Source organism: Mastigoproctus giganteus, chromosome 10 (assembly GCF_048544385.1).
Source record: "Mastigoproctus giganteus isolate SK-2022 chromosome 10, ASM4854438v1, whole genome shotgun sequence".
NCBI classification, from domain to species: domain Eukaryota; kingdom Metazoa; phylum Arthropoda; class Arachnida; order Uropygi; family Thelyphonidae; genus Mastigoproctus; species Mastigoproctus giganteus.
In genome coordinates this window covers 140,779,304-140,802,598 of record NC_143584.1, presented here as the reverse complement: position 1 = coordinate 140,802,598, position 23,295 = coordinate 140,779,304, and the positions used below count along the sequence as shown (strand labels likewise).

The following is a 23,295-nucleotide window of genomic DNA, read 5'->3' as shown; positions in this document are numbered from 1 at the left end:
CACCTGGCTGAGGGGAATGAAGGGATACTCCTACCAAGAGAGGCTAAGTTCTGCAAATTGCAGTGGCTGGAGACTAGGCACCTGCGCGGTGATCTGATTGAGGTGTATAAGGCCTTGAATGGGTTGAGCACGCTGAATTCTGATGGGATCCTTCCACTTGTTCAGATTAACTTAAGGGGACATAAATTCAAATTAAGAAAGGACAGATCTAGAATAGATGTGCGGAAATTTGCCTTTAGCCAGTGGGTGGTTAATTTCTGGAACAAACTTCCATCTGTTGTTGTGTTGATAGGTTGAATAAATTTAAGGAGGAACTGGATAGGCATTTGGAGGGAATGGTGTGATTTTTTTTTTGTTTTTTTTTACCTGATGCTGCATAAGCTCATACACTTGCTTTCTTGCATCACATGCCACTACTACTACTACTATCTCAATCCTCACTCCTTGCCCGACTGTTCCACTCACACAAAAAGCAAAGCATATTTGCATAGCCAGATTGCTGTCCAAGTAACATGCCTATCACTTTAAAGTCAGCACAGACCAACCAACAAAGTTTTTCATATTTAATATTTATCAACAACTTCAAGTTCTCATATATGTTTCTTTCAAATGCTCAGAGTGAGCTACTGTAATTGACAGATATTTATTTCCATTATGGAGCAACACACCTTTGAGTCTCCTCTTAGATGAGTCAATAAAAAAGTCTCCACTGTGTTGGATTGTAACTAATTCATAAATAGTTCATTAAGTCATTTATATTGCTGCAAAAAAAAAAAAAAAACCACCATAGAATCATTCTCAGAAAGTAGGTGACTAGTTCTCATTCTGTCTGTACCATGAGAAAAAGTCCCATATGCTAGAAGATTTTTTGACTTAAGTCTAAAACCAAGGAGTTCTGCAGATTCCTTTGGTAAATTTAAATCTCTTACCAGATCATTTGGTTCATGCTGTGAAAACAGCTGAGGGCTGGACTTGTCCTGATAGGTCTCCAAGCATGTAGACTTCAGTTTCATCTTCAGCCTCTACATTAATTAAACAAAAGTATCAATCATCACAGTGGTTTGTACGCTTCTGCCAAATTATGGGAATTGCAAATGGCATAGCCTTCTTTTTACCATTTTTCCACAATCTCAATGCTTCAACACTGGTTTGGAAAACTATGTGGAGCCCATTGTTTATCATGGTCAAGGATAATTTTGTCTCCGAAATAAGTGCAACACACATTTTTTACAAATTTTATAATAACTTGTTTTTGCTGAGGACTAGACAATTTCCACAAATATAACAAAATAAGTTTGGATTGTTCAAATACTTGCATGAAGACATTTTACTCCCTTTCAATACAGGTTTGACATGATAACCTCAAAAATAAACTGAGCTTGCACTGATAAACATTGCTGCATGGAGTTCTCAAGGTCAAGGAACAAATGATTGAAGGCTGTGTTACCAGCATGTGAAGATTTAGTTTTTATAAATTCTTAGCATTTACTCCTAACTTAATACATTCAATAATACAACTCATGACATGTAACAGGCCTATAAAGTAAAAATATGCTGAAATTTAAGTGGTCCCCCCCCCACCCAAGAAAGCAGATCTGTATTATTAATATAAAAACCAATGGAAAATTTTCAAAAGGCTTTAAGTTCAATAATGTAACCTCTGTCTATGCAATGGTGAGTTGTTATTGTTATTATTTGGTTTTTAGGAGCATTAGCAACTAAGGCCATATTGCTCCGGTGCGGTGGTCATTCCCTGACCTTTCCGCATACTCCGTATTTGGTGGTGACGGGCTCGAACCCCGGTCTAATCAAGAAGCGTGTGCTACGCACTGCTGCTCCTTCCCACCTGGCTACGGAGGCGCGCTATGCAATGGTGAGTTAAAGTACATAAAACTGGATGTAACTTATGAGAGAGAGAGAGAGAGAATTATGCTCAAACCTTTGATGTTGTTATTTTCTCAACTTCTAAGGCATAGTCTAAAATGGGTGTTGCAGGAAAATGCTCTTTTACATAATTCTTTAAGATTTGCACTCTCATATCAGGATTGTTTATCTGTAACAGACAAAACAATTATTTTAATTCAGTTCCAATTAAAACTAATGAAATTATATCAGTTTTAATTACTATAATAAAAAAAAGCTTGTTATAACTTGATTTGGTTTTTCACACAGTACTGACTAGTTTATAACCAAAACTCAGGTCAAGTCAACCAGTGTTTGCCATGATGCTAAATAGTTTTTAATAGCCTCTGATTTCCTTAATAGGGCTTGTAAGATTATAGTGACTACTTTGAATTTTGTTATTATATGTTTATTCATCACATAAAAAAAAATAGTATTTTACCATCTTTTTTAAAGTTGTCTTGATGTCAAGTTCATACCATATATGGCACTTTGATTTTTAACTTTTGCTATTATTAACAACTGGAAATGTATCCACTTTTATTTGTTATACTTAAATACCTGATAATTAAAAACCCATATTTCAATGATCTGTCTTCACCTCTCTAGAAATAAAGTAAAAGCTTCATCTATAAAAAAAGTTTGCTCCTCCTTTCAAACTTAACAATACACATGAAGTTGAAGTATTCTATATACAGCTCTATTTCCCTTCCTTCCCCAAAAGATAATGCTATTCATCTACAGAAGGAAACAGTTAAGAATAAAGTATCAGCATACCTTATTAAAACTGCCTACTCAACACTGATATTTAGAAACTTAGAAACACGTGCACTGACCAAAGAGTCCCTTAAGTCATCGTCTTTTATATGAGGTATGATTGGTGTGTTTCATACATGGGTACAGTTCAGAAACTTTTTTATTTGTACTTACCACATTTAGTAGCTATTCCATGCCAAACCTTCTACAAAGAAATGTCCTTAGAACCTGACAAACCCAAGACTACTGATTCTGCTGCTGCTGGATGCAGCTGTGAAACTACTGGATTTTGAACTGTGCAAGTGTAGTCTAACTATAAGTATTAGTAGTGGCAAATGATGCAAAGTAAAAGTAACAATCTTATACAGCATCAGCAAAAATAATAATACTATCCATCTCATCTGTCCATCCCCTTTAATAATGTGTCTAATTCCTCCTTAAATTTATTCAAACTATCCACTTCCAAAACACCAGATGGAAGTTTTTTCCAACAATCAATCACTCTCTGGCTAAAAGCTGTTTTTTTTTTTTTTTTTTTTTTTTTTTGGTGCAAGGGCTACTATGGCAAATTGCACCCTGGCTAAAAGCAAATTTTCACATATCTATCCTACAACCATCCTTTTTTTCAGTTTATGTCTCCTTTTGTATGTTTTATGGAGTTAGGATGCCATCTGCATTTAATTTACTCATTCCATTTACAGCCTAAAACACTTCAATTATGTTTCTGCAGGTGTTTAGTTTCCAGATCTTGTAGAACTAAAGTCTTTTATGGTAAGAGTACCCTTTTGTGTCCATATCTGCATTCTTCCTAAAAATTCTTGGATAGTTATGTTTTTAAATCTCCTTCCCTTTAGTGAAAACTTCAGTTTTGCAAAAAGAATAAAAAAAAGTCACAGCATTGTGTGAGAATGAACAGTGGGGGGATAACAACCATCAGTTTTTTGTCAAACATTCCTGACTAATCTTGCCTGCCCTCAAACAAAGAGGGCCAGACATATTCATTCCAATATCTTGGAATATTTTGGATTCTTCAATTGTAAAGATTATTGCTTTTGTTTCAAAGTACAACCACAAAGCCATGTTTCATCATTTATGATAAACTTAGAAATTATAAGTCTGTTTTCTGAAGGTCATGACACAAAATGACCCAATTCTGCTCAAGAGTTAAAACATATGACAACCAATCATATGTTTGAATCTTGAGTAAAAATGCTTTTACATGTATGATTCAAATGAAATTGCCATCTCAGCAGACAAATCACAAGTAGTGAGATGCTCGTTTTCATGGACAGGTTCTTTAATTGTACTCATTTCCATTATTTTGCAAAAGGGCAGGACTTGAAAATCTGGCACTGCCAACAAGTCATTCTATTTGTGAACTTTGAAAACCATTCAAATGTTTGAGTTCTGCTCATTATTTCCTCTCCAATAGCAAGTCCTAATGTGCAAGTTTTCAAAGCAGTTTTGACTAGTTTAAAACAGAACTTGAGGCAAATTAGAAATAAATGGCAAATTATTCAAAAGAATGCATTTTGCAGCCACCTAGCTGATGAATATTGTACTAACTATAATAGTATCCTCCTATGAAGATGATTACTTGAAGGCAATAAAAAAAAAAAAAAAGAAAAAAAGTGATCTATCTAAACACTTAAAGATCAAATTGATCCCAGTGCATGAAACTTTTCCCCATTTTATTTTATTTTTTACTTTTCCCCATTTTATTTTACCTCATAATACCTTTCTAGAAAAATCTAATTTTTGAAAAATAATTGTTGATTATTAAGAAACAAATGATGGTAATAAAAATGCTAACAAACAGTAACTGTCAGGAAAAAAAAGTTCAATTTTCTGTTGGATTCATGGTAATGTTATGGTTTTCTCATTCACAAAAAAAAAAAAAAAAAAAAAATCCACTTTGTATCTGAATTTACCACAATAAACAAACAGTTTCTCTCACTCAGGGCTAGACAATTCTTCTTAGCATGTATTTCAAGTCACTTCTGTTACTTATGAGAAAATCAGTGGCTCTTTGTTCCTACTGGCTACTAGACTTATGAGTAATACTGATTCATATTGTACTCAAGGGGAAAATTGCTATTTGCAGATGTGATGTGCTATGTAGTGTGATATACGATAAGATGAATTTGTTTTTTTATTTGCATATTTGTGTTTTACTTTCATGTTCTGGTTCTGTACACAAATCAAGAACATTACCTTCAGAATGACTGAAACCCCAACTCTCAATTCCATCTTATTCACTTCTCTGGGTATTACAGTAACACAAATGAAGTACATAGAAATATCATGCAGTAACTTGCTGCCCCCCCCCCCACTTGTTTATGCTGCTTACTGTTTGTAATAATTGTTTCTTGAAATAAATATTATTATAGCCTCTTTCTTCAAAGTTTTTTTTTTTTTTTTTCTCATGATAAAATACAAAGAGATCAAATTAAAATTATATATTCACAGCCACATTATAAGCTTTTAAATATGGTGCATAAAAACAACTTGGGTTTTGAAAGTTTATTTTTTACAGTAGTACTAATCATAAAAAAAGAGAAATTCATTATGTTTGTGTTATTAGCATTTAAATATGGGCCAAAATCATGGGATTTATTAATTAATTAAAAATAAATAAATAAATATCTGTTTATTTGTTGTGTGTTTTTTTTTTTTTTTTTTTAGGCGCATTAGCAACTAAGGCCATATTGCTCTGGGGATATGTGGCAGTTATTCCCTGACCTTTCCGCATCCTCCGTATTTGGTGGTCACGGGCTCGAAATTTGTTGTGGCAGAAATTACATAACCTTTGACTGGTGACAGCATAGTCTTAAAACTGAGGCCAGAAGGGATTACACAAGATTACAAAAATACATACATAAGAATAAAATAAGTCAGTTTACACTGATAAACAAAAACAGAAACAAAATAAGAAGGAAAAAACCTGACCTATACACAGGTTAGAAGATAGGATGGGATAACACCAACAGTTGATGTTATCCTATTAAGTAACAAATGGTGTATGTGTGTGTGTATACACACACTGAATTCAGTGAGTTGCTGAATCAATTTGAGAGAGGGATAAGGGAAGAACCTACTGAGAGAAAACATTTGATTACAGAGAAGGATTAATGAAGGCTTCTACCTAATAACTCTTGGAAGGAAAAAATGCCATCCAAACTTATCCCAAATAGAAAGGGCCTGTTTTTTTTTCTGCCTTTATTATATACATTCCTCAGACTCAGTTTTTAATCTAGTTAATATGGAACACCATATTAATGTTTGTGGGTGTGGGTATCGGCTGAAAAAGAATTGATCCAGTACCATCATGTCATTAACAAAATAAGTCTGAGATATTTGCCTTAGCATTAGTAGTGGCAAATGATGCAAGAAAGCAAGCTTATAAAGCATCAGGCAAAAAAAAAGGGTAAAAAAAAAAAAAAAATACTATGCACTTCACCCATCCATACCTTCTAAGAATTTGTCTAGTTCTTCCTTGACTTTATTCAAGCCACCCACTTCCATAATAAGAGATGAAAATTTGTTCCAGCAACCAACCACCCATTGGTCAAAGGCAAACTTTCTGCACACCTATCCCGCAACCATTCTTCCTCAACACGAATTTATGCATCCTCATGTGTGTAGTCTCAAAAAGAGGAAGAATGCCATCAACATTTAGCTTACTCAATCCTTTCAAGGTCTTAAAACACCACAATGATATCGCATTGTAGGTGCCTGGTCTTCAGGCATTTCTTGGTAAGAGCATCCTTTAGTTCTCTTCACCAATCTCGTTGCCCTTCTCTGCACCCATTCCAGCAGATCTATATCCTACCTAAATTGAGGCCTCCAGACTGTTATACCATACTAAAGATACGACCCAATCATGGCCTTGTATAAAGGGATAATCACCTCCTTATCCAAGCTAGCAAAGTTTTTGTATTTCATTGACAAACTCCCATAAGCTGTCCGGGCAGCCTGCTTGCACTGCTCAGAGAATTTCATATTTTACTGCACAATTACCCCAAGGTATTTTTCATTTTCCACTTTCCTGAGTGTAGTACCACACAGTTGGCTTGTTAATCTGGGATTCTGCTACCCATATGCAGCAACTTGCACTTGTCAATGTTAAACTTCAACTGCCATTTCTCAGCCTATCTGCCTAATTTATTTAGATCTTGTTCCAGTAGCTCACCCTGATTACTGTCATTTACCACCTTACTAACTTTTGTATCTGCAAACTTAGACATTAAGCCTGATATATCTTCATCAATATCATTAATAAATATTGAAAACAATATGCCCAGTACTGAACCTTGAGTGGCTACACTAATAACATTAGTCCACAAAACACAGTGCCCATTGATAACCATTCTGTCTTCTTCCACTTGACCATCACTTTATCCATAGCAGTAACTTGCCCTTAATGCCACACTGTTCCAGTTTGTACAATAGTCTTTTATGTGCAAAAGTATCAAAAGCCTTCCAGATATCGAAGTATATGATATCAAAATTATTTTTTGTATCCAGTTCCTTGGTCACTACATCATAGTATTCAATCAGATTGGTCAGACAAGACTGTCCCCAAGTAATCCATACTGTAACTGCAATACAACTGCATTCCTATTTCGATGGTCCTGCATTATTTCTTTAACCAGTTACTTCATTATTTTTCTGGGAACAGACATTAAGCTAATAAGTCTGTAATTACTCATGTCACCTCTGTGAATTGGGGGTACATTTGCACATCTCCAGTCCATAGGAACCTCCTCCAAATCCAAGGATGCTCTCATAATTATGGCTAAGAGTTTGCTTACCTCCATAATATAACTGAATACAGGCAGTCCTCGTTTTGCATGGTTCCAATATGCACGAATTTCAGTTACCATGGTTTAGTAAAATAACACCAGTCCCCCAACAACACGGTTCAAATTTCAGTTACCACGGTATATTAACTGTGAGTAACTGCATAAAGTAAAAACTTTGCTGCTAGCTCTTCAGTCCACAAATTACTAAATAATAGATGCGCATCATGATCAGTAACCAATCACGTCACTTCTTTCAAAGTCTGGTTGGTCATCGGTGATTGGTCATTACGCATCTGTTATTCAGTTCAAGCACAGACATCAAAGCATGTGTAGTTGTATTGCCTCCTTGTCTCCCAGTGATAAACCCACGTGACATTTTACAAAAACGGATAATAGAAAGCGGGAATTGGCCAACAAAGATGAAAGTGCAGCAAAGAAACGAAAAGTGATAACGCTGGAAATGAAATTGGATGTGATTATACGATTTGAAAATGGCGACAGCAAAGCGAAGATAGGACGAGACCTAAGCCTGCATGAAGCTTATGAACCATATTGATAAAGTCCGATGAATATAAAAAACAAGGTAAAGTCACTTCAACATCTTTTAGTTTAAATTGCACTAGGAACAGAAAGCTGCTTATGGTTGAAATATGGAGTGTTTACTTCTACTTTGGACTGAAAACTGTAATAAAAAAAAATCCCAATCAGTTTGGCTATCATTCAGGCCAAAGCATTGAAGTTAGTTGCCTCATTGAAAGAAAATGGTAATTACATGGAGACCGAAGAAGAACCTTTTCCTGCCAGTAAAGGCTGGTTTCCTCATTTCAGAAGTCGGCATGAACTGATTAATGTTAAGCTATGAAGTGCTAGTGCAGTTAAGGATGCTGCTGTGAAATTTGCACCCAGATTCCAAGGATTAGTTAAGGCAGGTCATTTCTGGAAGACAATCCCATCAAGAACTTATGCGACGAGAAACGTAGGATCGTGAAGTGGCCATAAAGGAATTAAAGATAGATTAACTCTTTTATTAGGAGGCAACACAGAGGGTGACTTTAAATTAAAACCTATGCTAATCTATCGGTCTGAGAATCCCAGAGCATTAAAAAAAATCATAAAGCATCTTTACCAGTCATTTGGCATGCAAATAAAAGGTCATGGGTTACGATAACATTGTTTCAAGACTGGTTTCAACTGTATTTTTGTCCAGCAGTAGAGAGATACTGTAGGCAAAATAATTTAACTTTTAAGGCACTATTACTGTTGGATAATGCTCCAGGTCACCCTGGTTCTCTTGGGGACTTGAATGAAAATTTTCTTTTTACCACTAAACACAACTTCATTAATCCAGCCAATGGACCAAGGAGTTATTTGAACTTAAGCATATTATCTTAGACGGACTTTCGGACAGGCTATAAATGCTAAAACTGGAGATTATGCAATTTCTTTAGCTGAGTTTTGGAAGAAATATGACATAAAGCATGCTTTAAAACATTCAAGCACCATGCAGGAAGTAACAGCAAGTAATATGCATGCAGTATGGCAGAAACTTTTACCGCACTGTGCAAATAACTTTGCAGGATTCGAATCGAACATAAATGGAGCTATAGAAGAAATAGCTGACGTGAGAATGTTGATACTGCCGCCGCTTGAGAGACTCTAGATATGCAGCCAGAGGAACTTACTGAAGGTGAATTTATTGACATAAATGAGGAAAGTGGTTGTGAAAAAAGGATGAAGATATCCTAGAGGAAGTGATGTCGGCAAAAAACTTCACATTAAAGAAACTCTTGGAGATATTTCACAAAATTGAAAGTGCAAAGAATAAAATGTTGGAAGCTGATCCAAAACTTAAAAGATGCTTGCTCTGTATTGTAAGTTATACAATGAGAAGAAGGCAAGCACTGCTCAGACTACTCTTGATAATTTTTTTACAAAGAAATAAAACACTTTTAATTCTGAATTTTTTCTAATGTTTTAAATTACAGTGTAATAAATATTAGTTTTACTCCTTTTTTCATTTCCTTTTTCATTTTTTAATAACAGTAAGAGAGTTTTTAATGTTTTGACAAAAATTTTTAAAGGTCATGGAACAATCGTAATTTTTCCCATTGATTATTAAGATCACTTTGCACTGTTTCAGGTTGCACAGTCATTTTTAAGGTCCCGCACTACCGTGCAAAGCAAGGACTGTCTGTACATTCCATCTACCCCAGGTGCCTTTTTTTTATTCTAAGCTTCATCAATTTCTCTTCCACTTTCCTTTCAGTTATATAAAATCATTTAGCTCCCCATTAGAGTTTGATAAACATCTGACATCCCCTTCCCTAAAGAATTCCTCATGTGTGAAGGTAGATACAAAATACCTATTCAATTTGTCGGCAACCTGAGCAAGGTCATCAATAGCTAACCCAATGACATCAAGGGGCCCAATGTGATTCAACCCTTCCTTCTGTTATAAGCACAGAAATATTTGCTGCTGTTCTTTGCCCCACTTATCACACTCTGCCTTAGCATGCCTAACCTCCTTTGTGACTTGATTACAGACTAATTTATATATATATACCATGGGCTTCTGTATCATCTGATAATTTATATGCAACCAACACATTTTTCTTCTCTGCCACAAGTTTCATCAGTTCATCTGACATCTATTTAGGTCTAAGTCTTGAACAGTATTTCTTAGTTGATATGAAAAGAATAGTAGTTTCCACGATTACTTCCACGAATGCTTCCCACTTAGAACTTGCTGTTGGTAAATCATCAGTTGGTCTCACTGTTGCCTTTGACAGTAGTTATATCTTTATTTAAATTGCACATTAGTACACTGTGATCACTGCCACCCAGTGGGTCTTTTGCCTGTAGTTTCTTAATGCTTGAAGAATTTATGATAACAAGATAGATGTACTGCTTCCTCTTGTTGCCTCTCTAACATGCTGCTGCTCTTTCAGCAGAACTAAATTAAATATACCTTGCAAGAAGGGGGGGAGTGAACAGTAAAGGCACACGATGCATACAGTTCAATGTAGAACTAGGTGCCTATAACCTGTATCATTTCATCATGGTTAAAAATCCTAGTCATCAACCACCCCCTCAATTTTTGCAGTTCCCACAAACCCTTTGTTTTTTTATAGCATTAGCAAGGACTCTTGCAACTCTTCCATTCCTTTGTTATCCATTATAATGTTAGAATAAAGAACAGAATTAATAAGTGTAATACTTTAAACTATTTCTACTCTTTTTTTCTGAAAATATTTAGTGCTGAATGCAAAAGTGTGAAAAAAAGTGTACTCTCCCCCCTGACATGCACCTGGTGCTAAAGTGGGATACCAGTTTTAATAATAGGAAACATTTTGCTTACAGGAAAGAAAAGATATGCTGCTTCATGGGTGAACAGAAGAGAACTTTTTACAAATTAGAAACTCTCTCCTTGTGACCAAATACATCCATCCAAATTTTATTCACTGCTCCTAATTTGTATAGCATGTCCTCAGGAGTTTGTACTGACTCTTGAGATTAGTATCAGCTTATTGTTATTTTGGATTTTAGGAGCATTAGCAACTAAGGCCATATTGCTCCGGGATATGCGGTGGTCATTCCCTGACCTTTCCGCATCCTCTGTATTTGGTGGTGACGGGCTCGAACCCCGGTCTAATCAAGAAGCGTGTGCTACGCACTGCTGCTCCTTCCCACCTGGCTACCGAGGCGCCAAGATTAGTATCAGCCATAGCATGTACGGAAGCACTAGGCTTAAAAAATTAATTAAAAAAAAAATAATAATAAAATAAAATACATATTTGACTCTTTCCTCATACAGATGTCTACCAGCTGACTTTTGAATTTCCCTAAGCTCTCAGTCTCAACCACCCATGGAGGTAACATATTCCAGTAATTAATAACTCTCAGACATGGCAGAAGGGGTGGCTTGTCATTCTTTTAACAATTACAACCACCATTCTGTACTTAAATTTGAACACCACACACTGGATGCTGTTGAAAATCAATAAGAATACACAACTCACACAAATTCTCATAGATAGATTAGACACCAGTACTAAGAAAATATAATATCAAAAACACTATACCATGGCTAGACAGATTGGCAAAATCATTTTTCTACTTTGCATAAGAATCAAAACCTGGACAACCTTTGCTGATTCTTCCTGGCCAATAAAATGGAGTTTTGAACTCCTTGCAGACAGACATCAAAAAAGGTCAGTGAGGATGAAGTATATAACACAGAGAGAGAGATCTTTCACCATCCCATCTAAAATTGTCCATACAAGAAGGGCAAATTTTAGAAACACAGACCACTTCACAGTCCATCATCCAAACCATCCAAGCACCATTCCCAGATATTGACTGGAACTCCAAGGAAGAGTACTGCATAGCATCATAAAAGTCTACTTCAAATATTATATACTTATATGAACTCAAACCAAAGGCTATCCTGGAATGGATATCCCCAGGAAGAAGGAGAAGAGGAAGACCTAGGAGGGTATGGATGGATGGAGTAAGGGAGTGTGCATGACAGGTTGAGGTTTAACTGACCAAGACACCTTGAACCGCACTTTATGGGGGGGGGGGGAATTCCTACCAAAAATAACTTGTAGGCTGAGGAAACCCATTCTAAATTGAAACACTCCTCTTGAAGAAGAAGAAGGAGAATATGAACTCAAACTAAGTTCCTTTTTCAATAAAAATAATGTTACACATCAAATGAGTGTTTGGTGTGTAAAAAATAACCATAAAACTGTGTTAATCTAAAGTAATATTATACTGTACCAATCAGGATCAAAATTTGAAGATTATAGGAAATAAAGGATATTATATGAAAAAACAGAATATAAACACTACAAATAGTAATGAAACTAGAAACACACAGGTAAACTAATGGCTTTTAGCTCTTATGCATTTACAAACTATATAAACAGTGTGTGCGTGTGAGACCTGGACTACGAAAAGGTGGTTAATGTGTCAAGGTATCGATTATGAGGTGATTTTTGTAGAAAAGAGTACACTCTTTCCAAGGAAACCAATTCCAGGTCTCTAGCTCAATTCAGTGCTTCATAATTTGTACCTAATGATGGGGAATAAAAACTGGAAAACTTAAGAAATTAAAATTTGAACATACTTAATTTTTACTGTAAAAAAAGTAGACATACAGAAATACTCATACAAAATTATCAAGTTTAAGAACAAATAGCACACATTCATGCTGGACATTCACCCCTCTTCCACAATTCCTCTTCTGCTTCAATCTTGCTGAGAATGACCAAATCCTATTCATCTTTTGTTAATCCTAAAAAATCATCTCTAGATTTCTCAATCAGCTTCCATGGAATCACAGAACTACACTGTCCGTTGCAACAAGGTTTTTCATAAAAATTTGAAACTCTTTTCAAATCTTGTTCATCTTCAAAGGATAACTCAACTTCTACTTTCAAAGTACTTGGTTCAGGATCTTCTTTTTTTTCCTCTTCACTATCACGACATGAACGGCTACTGAAATTATACTCATCATCATCAGAAGAAATTTTATCTGTGGAAGCACCTCCACCAAAGTATAGTTTGTCCACACTCTTCGATTTTTTTTCCAAAGACATTTTTTGATAAGAATCAAAAAATTAGTTATTCGACAAACTGCAATAAATAACATAAATAGTCACTTTACATCTGTCTATTCTCAAAAATGCAGAATTGATGATAACTGATAAAATGAAAATAAAAAACTTTGCTGCTCCTCACAGAAAACAAAAACTTAGCAATTCTCTCAATTTGGCTATGGAAATATTCACCGTACTGGCAACAGTGCACAAAAATGCATTTCTATCTTTGTTCTACACCAGTGGTTTTCAATCTTTTTTTTAATAATGGCACCTCTAAGTCATTTATTTTATTTTGGGGTAACCGTACTCAATTTTCTGCCCGTTAGATCCGATTCTCTCTCTCTGTATGTTTATATATAAAATATTAACAAATATATAGAGGTACTAAGTAAACATCAATTATAGATTACCATAAAATTAAAAAGATACTGTACACTTTTTTATAATGAAATAAACAAATTTTTTAAAAAAATAATAAGTTTAAGTAACTTAAACCCGAATTATGTGGCACCCCTGGAATGTTGTTGCGGCACCCTGGTTGAAAACCACTGTTCTACACTCTGCAAACATCGACCACAGACCTTCAAACACGTGCTGCCTTCGCTAGTGAGAAAGAATGGCAAGAAAACAGCTGCTTGCCTGGTGACTGCATGCACAGAAGGAGTGGGAAAAAGAGACAGATGTGAATGTCATAAAATAAAGCAGATATCACTGGGGTTTCTGTAAGTTGTTGCCAACCGCGAGCAGAGGACTGCGAGAGACTTCTACTTTGCATGGAATCATGTTTACTTTAACGGCTGTTTACTTGAAAACTTCTTTTCGTAGTCAGGTCACATATATTTTTTTGGGTTGAGCTCATATGTTCATTATATGTGGTAGCACCTCAGATTGTAAACAGCACCCTTCTGACCCACAGCTCTCCCAGGGTAATTCCCTTTATGGAATAATAAAATAATAACTACAATAATAACATGAACAGTAATAAATATAGTATATTTGTTTTATTGCAGCTAAAGAAAAGACACTTTATAGTGAACTTATTATAGTGTAGTTTATTGTGTAAAACATTCAGATTCATAGGCAGTTTTGGCCTGATGCAGCTTTACCATTGTTTTTACTGTAAACCACTTGCATTGTGTGCTTTCTTTTTTTTTTTAAATGTGATTTACACTGAAAGGACAGAATTCATGGGATACCCGGTTCCTGGGAAATGTGATGCTGTCACCCTCTTGCTAGTGGAAGAACCCGCCACTTGGCAGGTATACAGATACACCGCATCCACGTAGACAATAATCTGATGTCAGTAAGGATAAATGTCCTACATTAACCAACTTTGAAAGAGGGACGACAGTGGGTGCCTGATGCGTGGGTCACTATCGCAGAGGTGGTACATAAATTGCACTATCCCTATTCAACAGTATCAAGAGTGTATCAGGAATACACCATTTCTGGAATAACATCTCACCGTGGACAGCGGAGAAGGGTGGTGGATGAACGTGGCCATCAACGTCTGTCTTGCATTATTTCAGCCAACTGGAGAGTGACATTAGCACAAATGACTCTGACTTCAACAAGAGAGGTGCCAGAAATGTCTCCACCAGGACCATCAGCTGCAATAGGTTTTGAGAGCCGCCAACTAGGGTGCACAATACGGAGATTCTGGTAATTTTTTTTCAAGATTTGAAATACCAGTATTGATACAAAAATACCGGTTTTTCAGTATTAATTTAAAAAATTATTGTTTGATTTATTCACATAAAGGTTATAAAATCAACAATAATAAATCATTAATATTACAGATCGTGTAACAGAGGAATTGTTATACACAATACAAATGCAACGGAAACCTGAAAACGTCATGAAACTAAGACAAAATCTTACAAATATATTTCTCTTAGTAAGTATAGTGTGTGTGTAAGTAAAGCACTTAAGGAATATGGTGAACAACGGTATGGCAGGTGCAGAAGGGTTAAAATTAAAAGCTTCCGAACAATAGTTTATTCCCTCTATTACACCGCTACTTGAGGATGCGACACTTTGTGCATTTTGGGACAGGACGTCGGTATGGAGCAGTTCAAATGTATTATCAGCAGGTGATCTAGAGGTAAAAGAAGAAAGGGTTTTGTTGTGTTGGGGAAAACATTCTGTTTTTCCCACCAAAGGAAGAAGAGTGATTTTAAAGAATAACACTGTGATTGGTTCAGGTTTAAATTACACAGGGGGGGAGATAGGTAAATTAAAATGAAATAAATAAGGTTCTCGCACCAAAAGAGTGGGTTTGGTTGTTGTTCAGAGGGGTTGCAGACTTGACGTGGTAGTTCTGGGAGTGTCCCGCTATATAGTGAAGAGTTCCACTGGGCACGTTTCTGTGCTAAAATTTAATCTGGAAGCTGAGTCAGATAGTGCCCTGGCTTCTACTACTACTGCTGTGGTAATTTCCTTCAGTATTAATAGAGAACTGTTCCTGAAATAAGACAGTGCTGGAAGAGCTATACGGTAGAATTCAACTAAGAAGAAATACTTCACCACATTCCATGGAAGGAATCTGCACAAAGGAATCCCACTGTGAAAGAGAAGGAAGGTAAGTCCTCTGAACTGTGTTATATTGAAAAGGGTGCTTAGATAAAACTGTAATTACTTTAAAGTAAGGATGAAGTTGAAGAAATTACGAGAAATTTACAGAAATGTTTAGTATTGAGTTGGTTGAAGTTGTAAAGAAAATTGATGTTGCTAAATTAAGAGAGAGATATATGGAATTTTTAGTATTAAATCAGCTTATGGATTGCTGTTGTGAAGAGAACTGATATTGCTGATTAAGAGAAATATGAGGAAGTGATTAAGATTGAATTAGTTTAGTGTTTGCAGCTGTAGAGAGAGTTGATATTGTTAACTGAGAAAAATTTTATGGAAATGATAGCATTAACAGATTAAATGAGAAAAATTAAAGATTAGATGTAAATGAATACTAATCATGTATATACTCGTAAGTAGTTTTGTATGATAAATGACTTTTGTTTTATAATATTTGTGTCATTGCTCATGAGAAACTATGGGAAAATCTCTCAGCTCCTGCAAATTCTGATTTTTTTAACACAGTCAGGTAGCTTGTGGGCCTTGGTGCTTGACGGGAGCTGCTATACAAAAATCATACAATGGCCAGTGATGGCAATACTAAGGTACAGGGAAATAAAAATTAATAAATAAATAAATAACCCCCACATCTTAGATTTGGTTTCCTCACCAAGCTTAAATGTCAATCCCTTTCATTCGTTAATACAGATATAGTGCCATAAAAAGTTAAAAAGAAAATAAGATTTTTTGAAGATGAGGGAATAAGGTGTGTGTGGGGGGGGGGGTAAACTGCAACTCACCTACGACTATCTCAGTACAATAGCACCAACCAGCACAGAATCCAAAAGGATGTTTTCTGCCGCTAACTAAATATGTACCAAAATTAGATCCAGTTTAAATGATAACACTATTGATTGCTTATGTTTCTTAAGAGCTCTTTATCTCCACACTACCTGTCCAATAGTGACACTACCTGTCACTATCGGAAAGGTAGTGTAGATGCTTAGACAACCAAATTTGCAGTTTCAATATGTATGTATTTTTTTGTTTTTAGAGTAACTGTATGTTTAATAATTTTTTGTTAGAATATTTATTATTGTAATAAAAGTTTGATTAAAAATATGAATTCAAGTAATTACTTGTTTTTTTTTCTTACTTTATTGCACCTAATTGCCATCAAAATTTATTGAGAAAAATGTTTTTTTTTTTTTGAATACTGGTATTAAGATTTTGACCAGTATTGTGAGTCCTACCGGCGACCCACCAGAGTCCCACTGCAAAACACCACGACACAGGACTATGCCTAAACCGGGCAAACTGGCCTCCCCGTTCACCGGACATGAATCCTGTGGAGAATCTTTGGGATGCTGTGGAAAGGTCTGCTCAAGCTTTGGATCCTCCGCTCTGGAATGCAACGAAATTATGAACAGCGGTGCAGCAAGCATGGATGGAAATACCTGTGGAATGCCTTTGTGAACTAGTGGATTCAATGCCTCGCTGTGTGACTGCCCTTGTCTGGGAAAAAGGTGGGCCTACCCGTTACTAGGCAGGTATCTCATTATTTCTGCCCAGTTAATGCAGTTTAAAGCTTTGATTTTTCCTACTTTGTTAAGCAATTTTTTTTTGTTATTTAGTTAGAATTTTAAAGATCTCTATCCATATAACAGTGTGTTCACACCATCTTCTAGTAAATCCACTGCCATTTTTAATGTATTAAAAGGGGGGATGAAACAGATTACGACAAAGATGGGAAAGATTTGGTAATTGGAATTTTACAGAGCAAAAAAATTACTGAAATTTTGTCTGAATAAACTGATCAGTAGTGATGAAGACTTATTGTAGTACTGTAAGCTGAGATTTGTGAAAGAAGAAATAAAAAGTAGCACTGGGATTGGCTAGAAGAAAAGATCTTTAAGATCCAGTTAACTTATCAAGGTGAGAATTCACTAAACTTGCTAGTTGATAAAAGATAACCTTTTGATAATATGACAACTCCAGAAATAAATCCAAATGAAATGAAATAATCTCAGCAAGATACATATGCTAAGATTTCACTGCCTGTAGTAAAGCTACTTTTTCTTTGAAGCTATTCAGGCTATGAAATATGTTAGGTTTTATAATTAATTAAACTGCTCAAATTATCAATGTATGAATGTTTAATACATGCAACAAATGAATTTTCTTTACTAAACTGATTTCAACTGAAACTTTAGGGAGTTTAGTCAATTTGTTTTTACAAGAAGAAGAAAAAAAAAAAAAAAAACCTGCAATTTTTAAAAATTTACATTTACATTCTATGAAGGAAAACTAAATATGTTTGCTTTGAAGTTACATGAAAATGTTCTTCTCTTGAAAAAATTAGCTAAGGCCACTGAAGGATAAAGAATTCTCAGATTAGTTATGACCAATGTCACTCATGTCCAATATAGAATTAAGGAAGAATCAGTAAGTCCATATTTGGAATCCTCTCTTTTCAGTTTCTTTCCAAGCAACTATACTCATTACATATTCTGAATGAATAATGAATGTCACTGCACAATGCATTTTACATCTGCATCTAAAAAACTTCTAATTTCAATATTAAATATTTATATTTTTAGGTATACAATATTATAAATGTAATAAGAAATCACTTACTGATTTTACACGATGCCCAATTCCCATTATAAGTTCTCCTTTCTTACGCATTGTATTAACAAATTCCATTGGAATCATATGTGTGTCATATGCTTTGCTGAATTGCCGGGCTGCAGCATCTAATGCACCTCCAAAACGATCTCCCTATATGGAGAGATAAAGTCATAATTAATTTCAAAATGATAAGTGATATTTAAGAAATTAATTTGTGTGTGAATTTTAAAATAGCTTAGTACTATTTAGTACGGGCAACATGAGCAAACAAGAAATACGATACAGCACCCAAAAAAAAAAAAAAAAAAAAAAAAAAAAATTCTCCATTCGTAACAGTAATTTGTCTAATCCTTTAACACTAGGCAGAGGCTTATTTGAACAACTGATTACTACTTGGCAGAATTCAATTTTCTGTAAATTTTTGCCCCTTGGGTGTTATCTGAGAAAGGTAAAGATGCCATCAGCATTTAGTTTACTTAAACCTATTAAGACTTAATCACTTCAAAATCTATCCAATTATATTGAGGGAAGCAGCAAAGGGGTTAAGCAAAGCATCGCCATAATTATGAGAGCATCTTTGGATTCGGGAGAGGTTCCTGTGGACCAAAGGTGTGCAAATCTATCCCCAATTGACAAAGAGAGATCAAAATATGACATGGTATTTAGAGACCTGTTAACTTAACTTTTGTTCCGGGGAAAACAATGGAGTCTCTGGTTAAAAAAAAATAATAATGCAGGATTATCTAGGCAGGAATGAACTTATACTGCAGTCACAGCATGGATTTGTTAAGAGGCAATATTGTTTGACCAATCTGATTGGATATTATAATGGAGTAACAAAGGAACTGGATGCAAAAAATACTTTTGATATTATATATTTGGATTTCAGGAAAACTTTTGATACTGTTGCACATAAAAGACTGCTGTACAAATTGGAGCAGTGTGGCATTAAGGGCAAGTACTGTTCTGGATAAAGGGATGGCTGACTGGGAGAACACAGAGAGTAGTTATTAATGGACAATGCTCTTCATGGTTAATTTTTATTAGCAGAGTCCACGAGGGCTCAGTGCTGTGCCCATTGTTGTTTTCTATATTTATTAATGATATTGATGAAGGTACATATCAAGGTTAATGTCTAAGTTTGCAAACAGTACAAAGGTTGGCAGGGTGGTTCATGACAGCAATCAGGTTAAGCTGCTGCAACAAGATCTAAACAAATTAGGCTGATGGGCTGAGAAATAGCAGTTAAGTTTAACATTGATAAACAAGTTACTGCATATGAGTAGCAGTAAATCCAGATTAAAGTACCAACTGTGTGGTGTTACACTCAGGGCAATGGAAAATGAAAAAGACCCATGGATAAATTTTCTGAAACTAGAAAAACATTTACCATTAGATATGGGGTTTTAGCTTGTGATTTGTTGATTGCTGGAACAAGGTTGCCCTCACAGGTTGTTGAGGCTGATAGTTTGAATAAATTCAAGGGTCACCTGTGTGAGGAGAGAAGTGTATAATTTGTATTGATAAGGTAAAGAAAGCCAACATGAGAACCACGGCATACTTCAGGAAACTTACTGGACAAACTCACTTCCCACTACCACAGTTTCTCCCTGCATTCCCGGTAAGCAGATGGTGTGTGTTATCGGTAGTGGCAGTAGAAGTTGATAACAATGTATTGATTAGTTTTTTCTCATTATTAAAAGCAGATTATCAGAGTTCACGAGTGGGTTGAAATTTACTTACGGGTACACCCTCCGACTGCCTCAGTCTTAGGGTGCTTACTTTCCCTTCCCGCCGTTTTAAAAAAGGAAAAAACTTCTATTGCCACTACCGATAACACGCACCGTCTGTAGAAGTAGTTTTCCTAATTTAAAACAGCGGGAAGGGGGGGTAAGCACCCTATGACTGAAGCAGTCTGGAGGGAGTGCCCACAAGTAAATTTCAGCCGCAAAGGCATTACACTCATGAACTCCAATAATCTGTTTTTAATAATGAGAAAAAACTACGACCTACTGCCGCTACCGGTAACACGCACCATCTGTTTACTGAGAATGCAGCAGGGGGAATAAACTGCGGTAGCGGGAAACAAGTTTGTTTGGTAAGTTTCTCGAAGTTTGTGTGGTTCTCATGTTGGCTTTCTTTACCTTTGCCTTTGTATTTTCTTATCTACTTGTTTTTTTTTTTTATCCAGTGCAGCAAAAGCCAATGGCTTCCTTGCACTATATGGTGAATACTATTACTATTATTCAATAGCAGTAATACGCTATACTTCAAATAGAGACATTACATTTGAATATTTCATTTACTATTGAATGAATACTAAGAAGAATAGAGCACAGAAAAGTAATTTCTCACTCCTTAAATATATAAGTACTTCATTATTTATCACAAGTAAAAATTTGCATTATCTATAGCATTACGAATAAATTATATCTTGTTTATTATTGTGTATATTTGTTTATTACTTACTATATTCCAGTAAGTAATTAATCATCATAAAATATAAGGGATACACTTAAATAAGTACATGACAAATTTGTTTTGTGCAGAACTTACCAGTGAATGCTTTGAATGTAAAAAAATCTCAATTGTGAATAGCTGGTATCCATCATTCTTGTCAATTTCAGTTATTAGGAAATTTAAAAACACAAACCTTATTCCTTTTGTCATAATTATCTCAACACCTAGGAACCCAACATTTTCTAACCATCATTGATAAAAACACTTAAACCTATATGAATCTAAACATCTCCACATGCACCATCAGAATGAAGGTCACTAAAGGAAGGCAATGATCACCTTTTTATGATGACGTCAGCAACAAAGCTTTGTCCATTTGTTAGGCTTTATTAAAGGAAGACAATGATACCTCTTTTTGATGACAACTGCAACAAAGCTTTGTTGAGTTGTTAGGCTTTATTATTCAGAGAATGGTGATGCACGCACTTTACTCTTTGGGGGGGGAAGGAAAAAAAAAAGGCATATGCCTTATTTACACATGTAAAGACTAATGATTAATTTTGAAGAAACATAATGAATTAACACAAACAAAATATCAACTGTAAGTACAGGCAGTTCCCGCTTTACAAAGTTTTTTTTTTTTTCCAAGCATCAAGTATAAACAAAATCGAAAATATGAAGATTAATTGCAAAAATGAATGTTAAACATTCATAAATCCCACATTTCAAATCACTTGCATAGCTATACAATATAGTGCACCCCACTTTACAATATTAATCCATTCCATCATATTGTGAAAATATCATAATGTGAACCAAATAACACATTGTTCCTTAGTTATTTGTTCCAAGCCCTCGGAAGTTGAAATTTTTGCTGTATAAGTAAGCTATTTATCTCTCTAAAAGGTCATTTTTTAATGTAAATTGTATTAGTGACCAATTCAAATCATTAAACGCACTACTTTCATCGTTATCATATGTTATAAGAACCAATTTTGAATGGCTTTGTGATATTTTTCTAAAGCACATTTCTAGAAGTCACGACCATAAAACAATAAAAACAATTTGCACTTTCCAGTTTATTGGGCTTTTCTGCTACTGCAAGCAATTATAAACGGGTAGTAAAGTCGAACTTATTGCATTTGTGAAAATACCGATAGCTGGAATCGTGTAGTTTTTTACATTATTAGGGTGAAATGTGTTTCCCCTTCACTGCAATCTTCAATCATATAAAAAACAAATAAATTTTCAGAATCTTCTCTTCATTTTTTTTTTTTTTTTATTATTATTTTTTAAAAGTTTTGTAAACCTGTTACTCCCTGCGAATTGTGTTAGTTGCAATCTCACTTGCACGTATCTTGTTAGTTAGTTGCAATTTGTGTGTGCCGTTAAAACATGCTTATGCATGCTATCGTGAAATTTAGAAAGAAAAGAGAAGAGATTATCTTGGAAACAAATGCCTCTTAAAGCATTTCTGAAGAAGACAACTCCTTGTGCAACAAACCAATAATGAGTGACGACCCAACAATGAGTGATCAACGAGTGTGCGTTTAGTCTATGATTAAGAATAAACATTCTTTAACATTTGTTATCATAAATAATTTCTTTAAATTATAATTTGCTTGATTTTACAGGCTATGTTTTCTTTTCTTTTCTTTGGATAAATCAATCATTGTTTAAACATAAACTAATTAGCTAACTAATTTCATTGTTGATAACGTAACACCTGTTTTTACGTTATGTCTATGGGAATAAATTCCCTCTTTACGAGCACGCACTAGGAATGAATTAACTCAAAGTCGGAAACTACCTGTAATGAAAAAAAGATACAATAAATTTATTAAATGATAACCTGTTTATTTATATATTTTATATTTTTATTATGTAAATTGTAAATTCTGTTTAGAATAATTAAAAGTAATAATGCTTACAGTTTATTCAAAATATTTATGTGGTTTATTCACATATAAATATTTTGAATAACTACTAATTTAAAAATGGGCTTATATTAGAAGGAGTCAAATAACTTACAATGGTAAGAAGTCCTGACACTAATGATGATACAAGATCTTTTCCAGCTCTAGCACAAACAATAGTATTATGTGCACCAGATACTGCTGGACCATGATCGGCTGTTACCATAAGTACCATTTCAAGGAATTTACATGCATACTTAGGCAGTCGACGTTGAAACCAGAGAAGGCTCAGTACACCTCCAATGCCCAAGTCATCTTTAATTACTGTAGTTATGGGAATACCTGCATAAAGCAGTTCATGACCTCTTTCATCACATATACTTGTCATGAAGGATGCTGGCTTACGGATCAGACCCAATTCCTGGAGGGCGGGAAGGAGGAAGGAAGGAAAACAGTTAATTTGTTTGTGCAGAATAAGAGCATAAAGTAAATAATCTAAGTTCATGAGAATAAGGTTAATATTTTTATTTTAAACAGATAACTTCTTGTGCAAAATGATGGTTAACTTAATATGTGCTGAATCTAACAGTGTTATTGGTTTCTCTATTGTTAATATTTTGGTAGAAATTGATGGTTTTATGATTTTGC

At 34.9% G+C, this 23,295-nt stretch overlaps 1 protein-coding gene across 2 annotated transcripts in view; it reads right to left on the bottom strand.

Annotated features, from left to right (window-relative positions):
- ATPCL (ATP-citrate synthase) overlaps positions 1–23,295 on the bottom strand; it is a 551,864-nt gene that overhangs the window by 35,761 nt on the left and 492,808 nt on the right. For both annotated transcript variants that reach the window (XM_090382775.1, XM_090382774.1), the window contains exons 23-25: positions 22,763–23,068; positions 18,278–18,421; positions 1,940–2,053 (exon numbers count right to left, since the gene is read on the bottom strand). In XM_090382775.1, the coding sequence (XP_090238901.1) occupies positions 1,940–2,053; positions 18,278–18,421; positions 22,763–23,068 (564 nt within the window). The remainder of the gene's footprint in view (positions 1–1,939; positions 2,054–18,277; positions 18,422–22,762; positions 23,069–23,295) is intronic.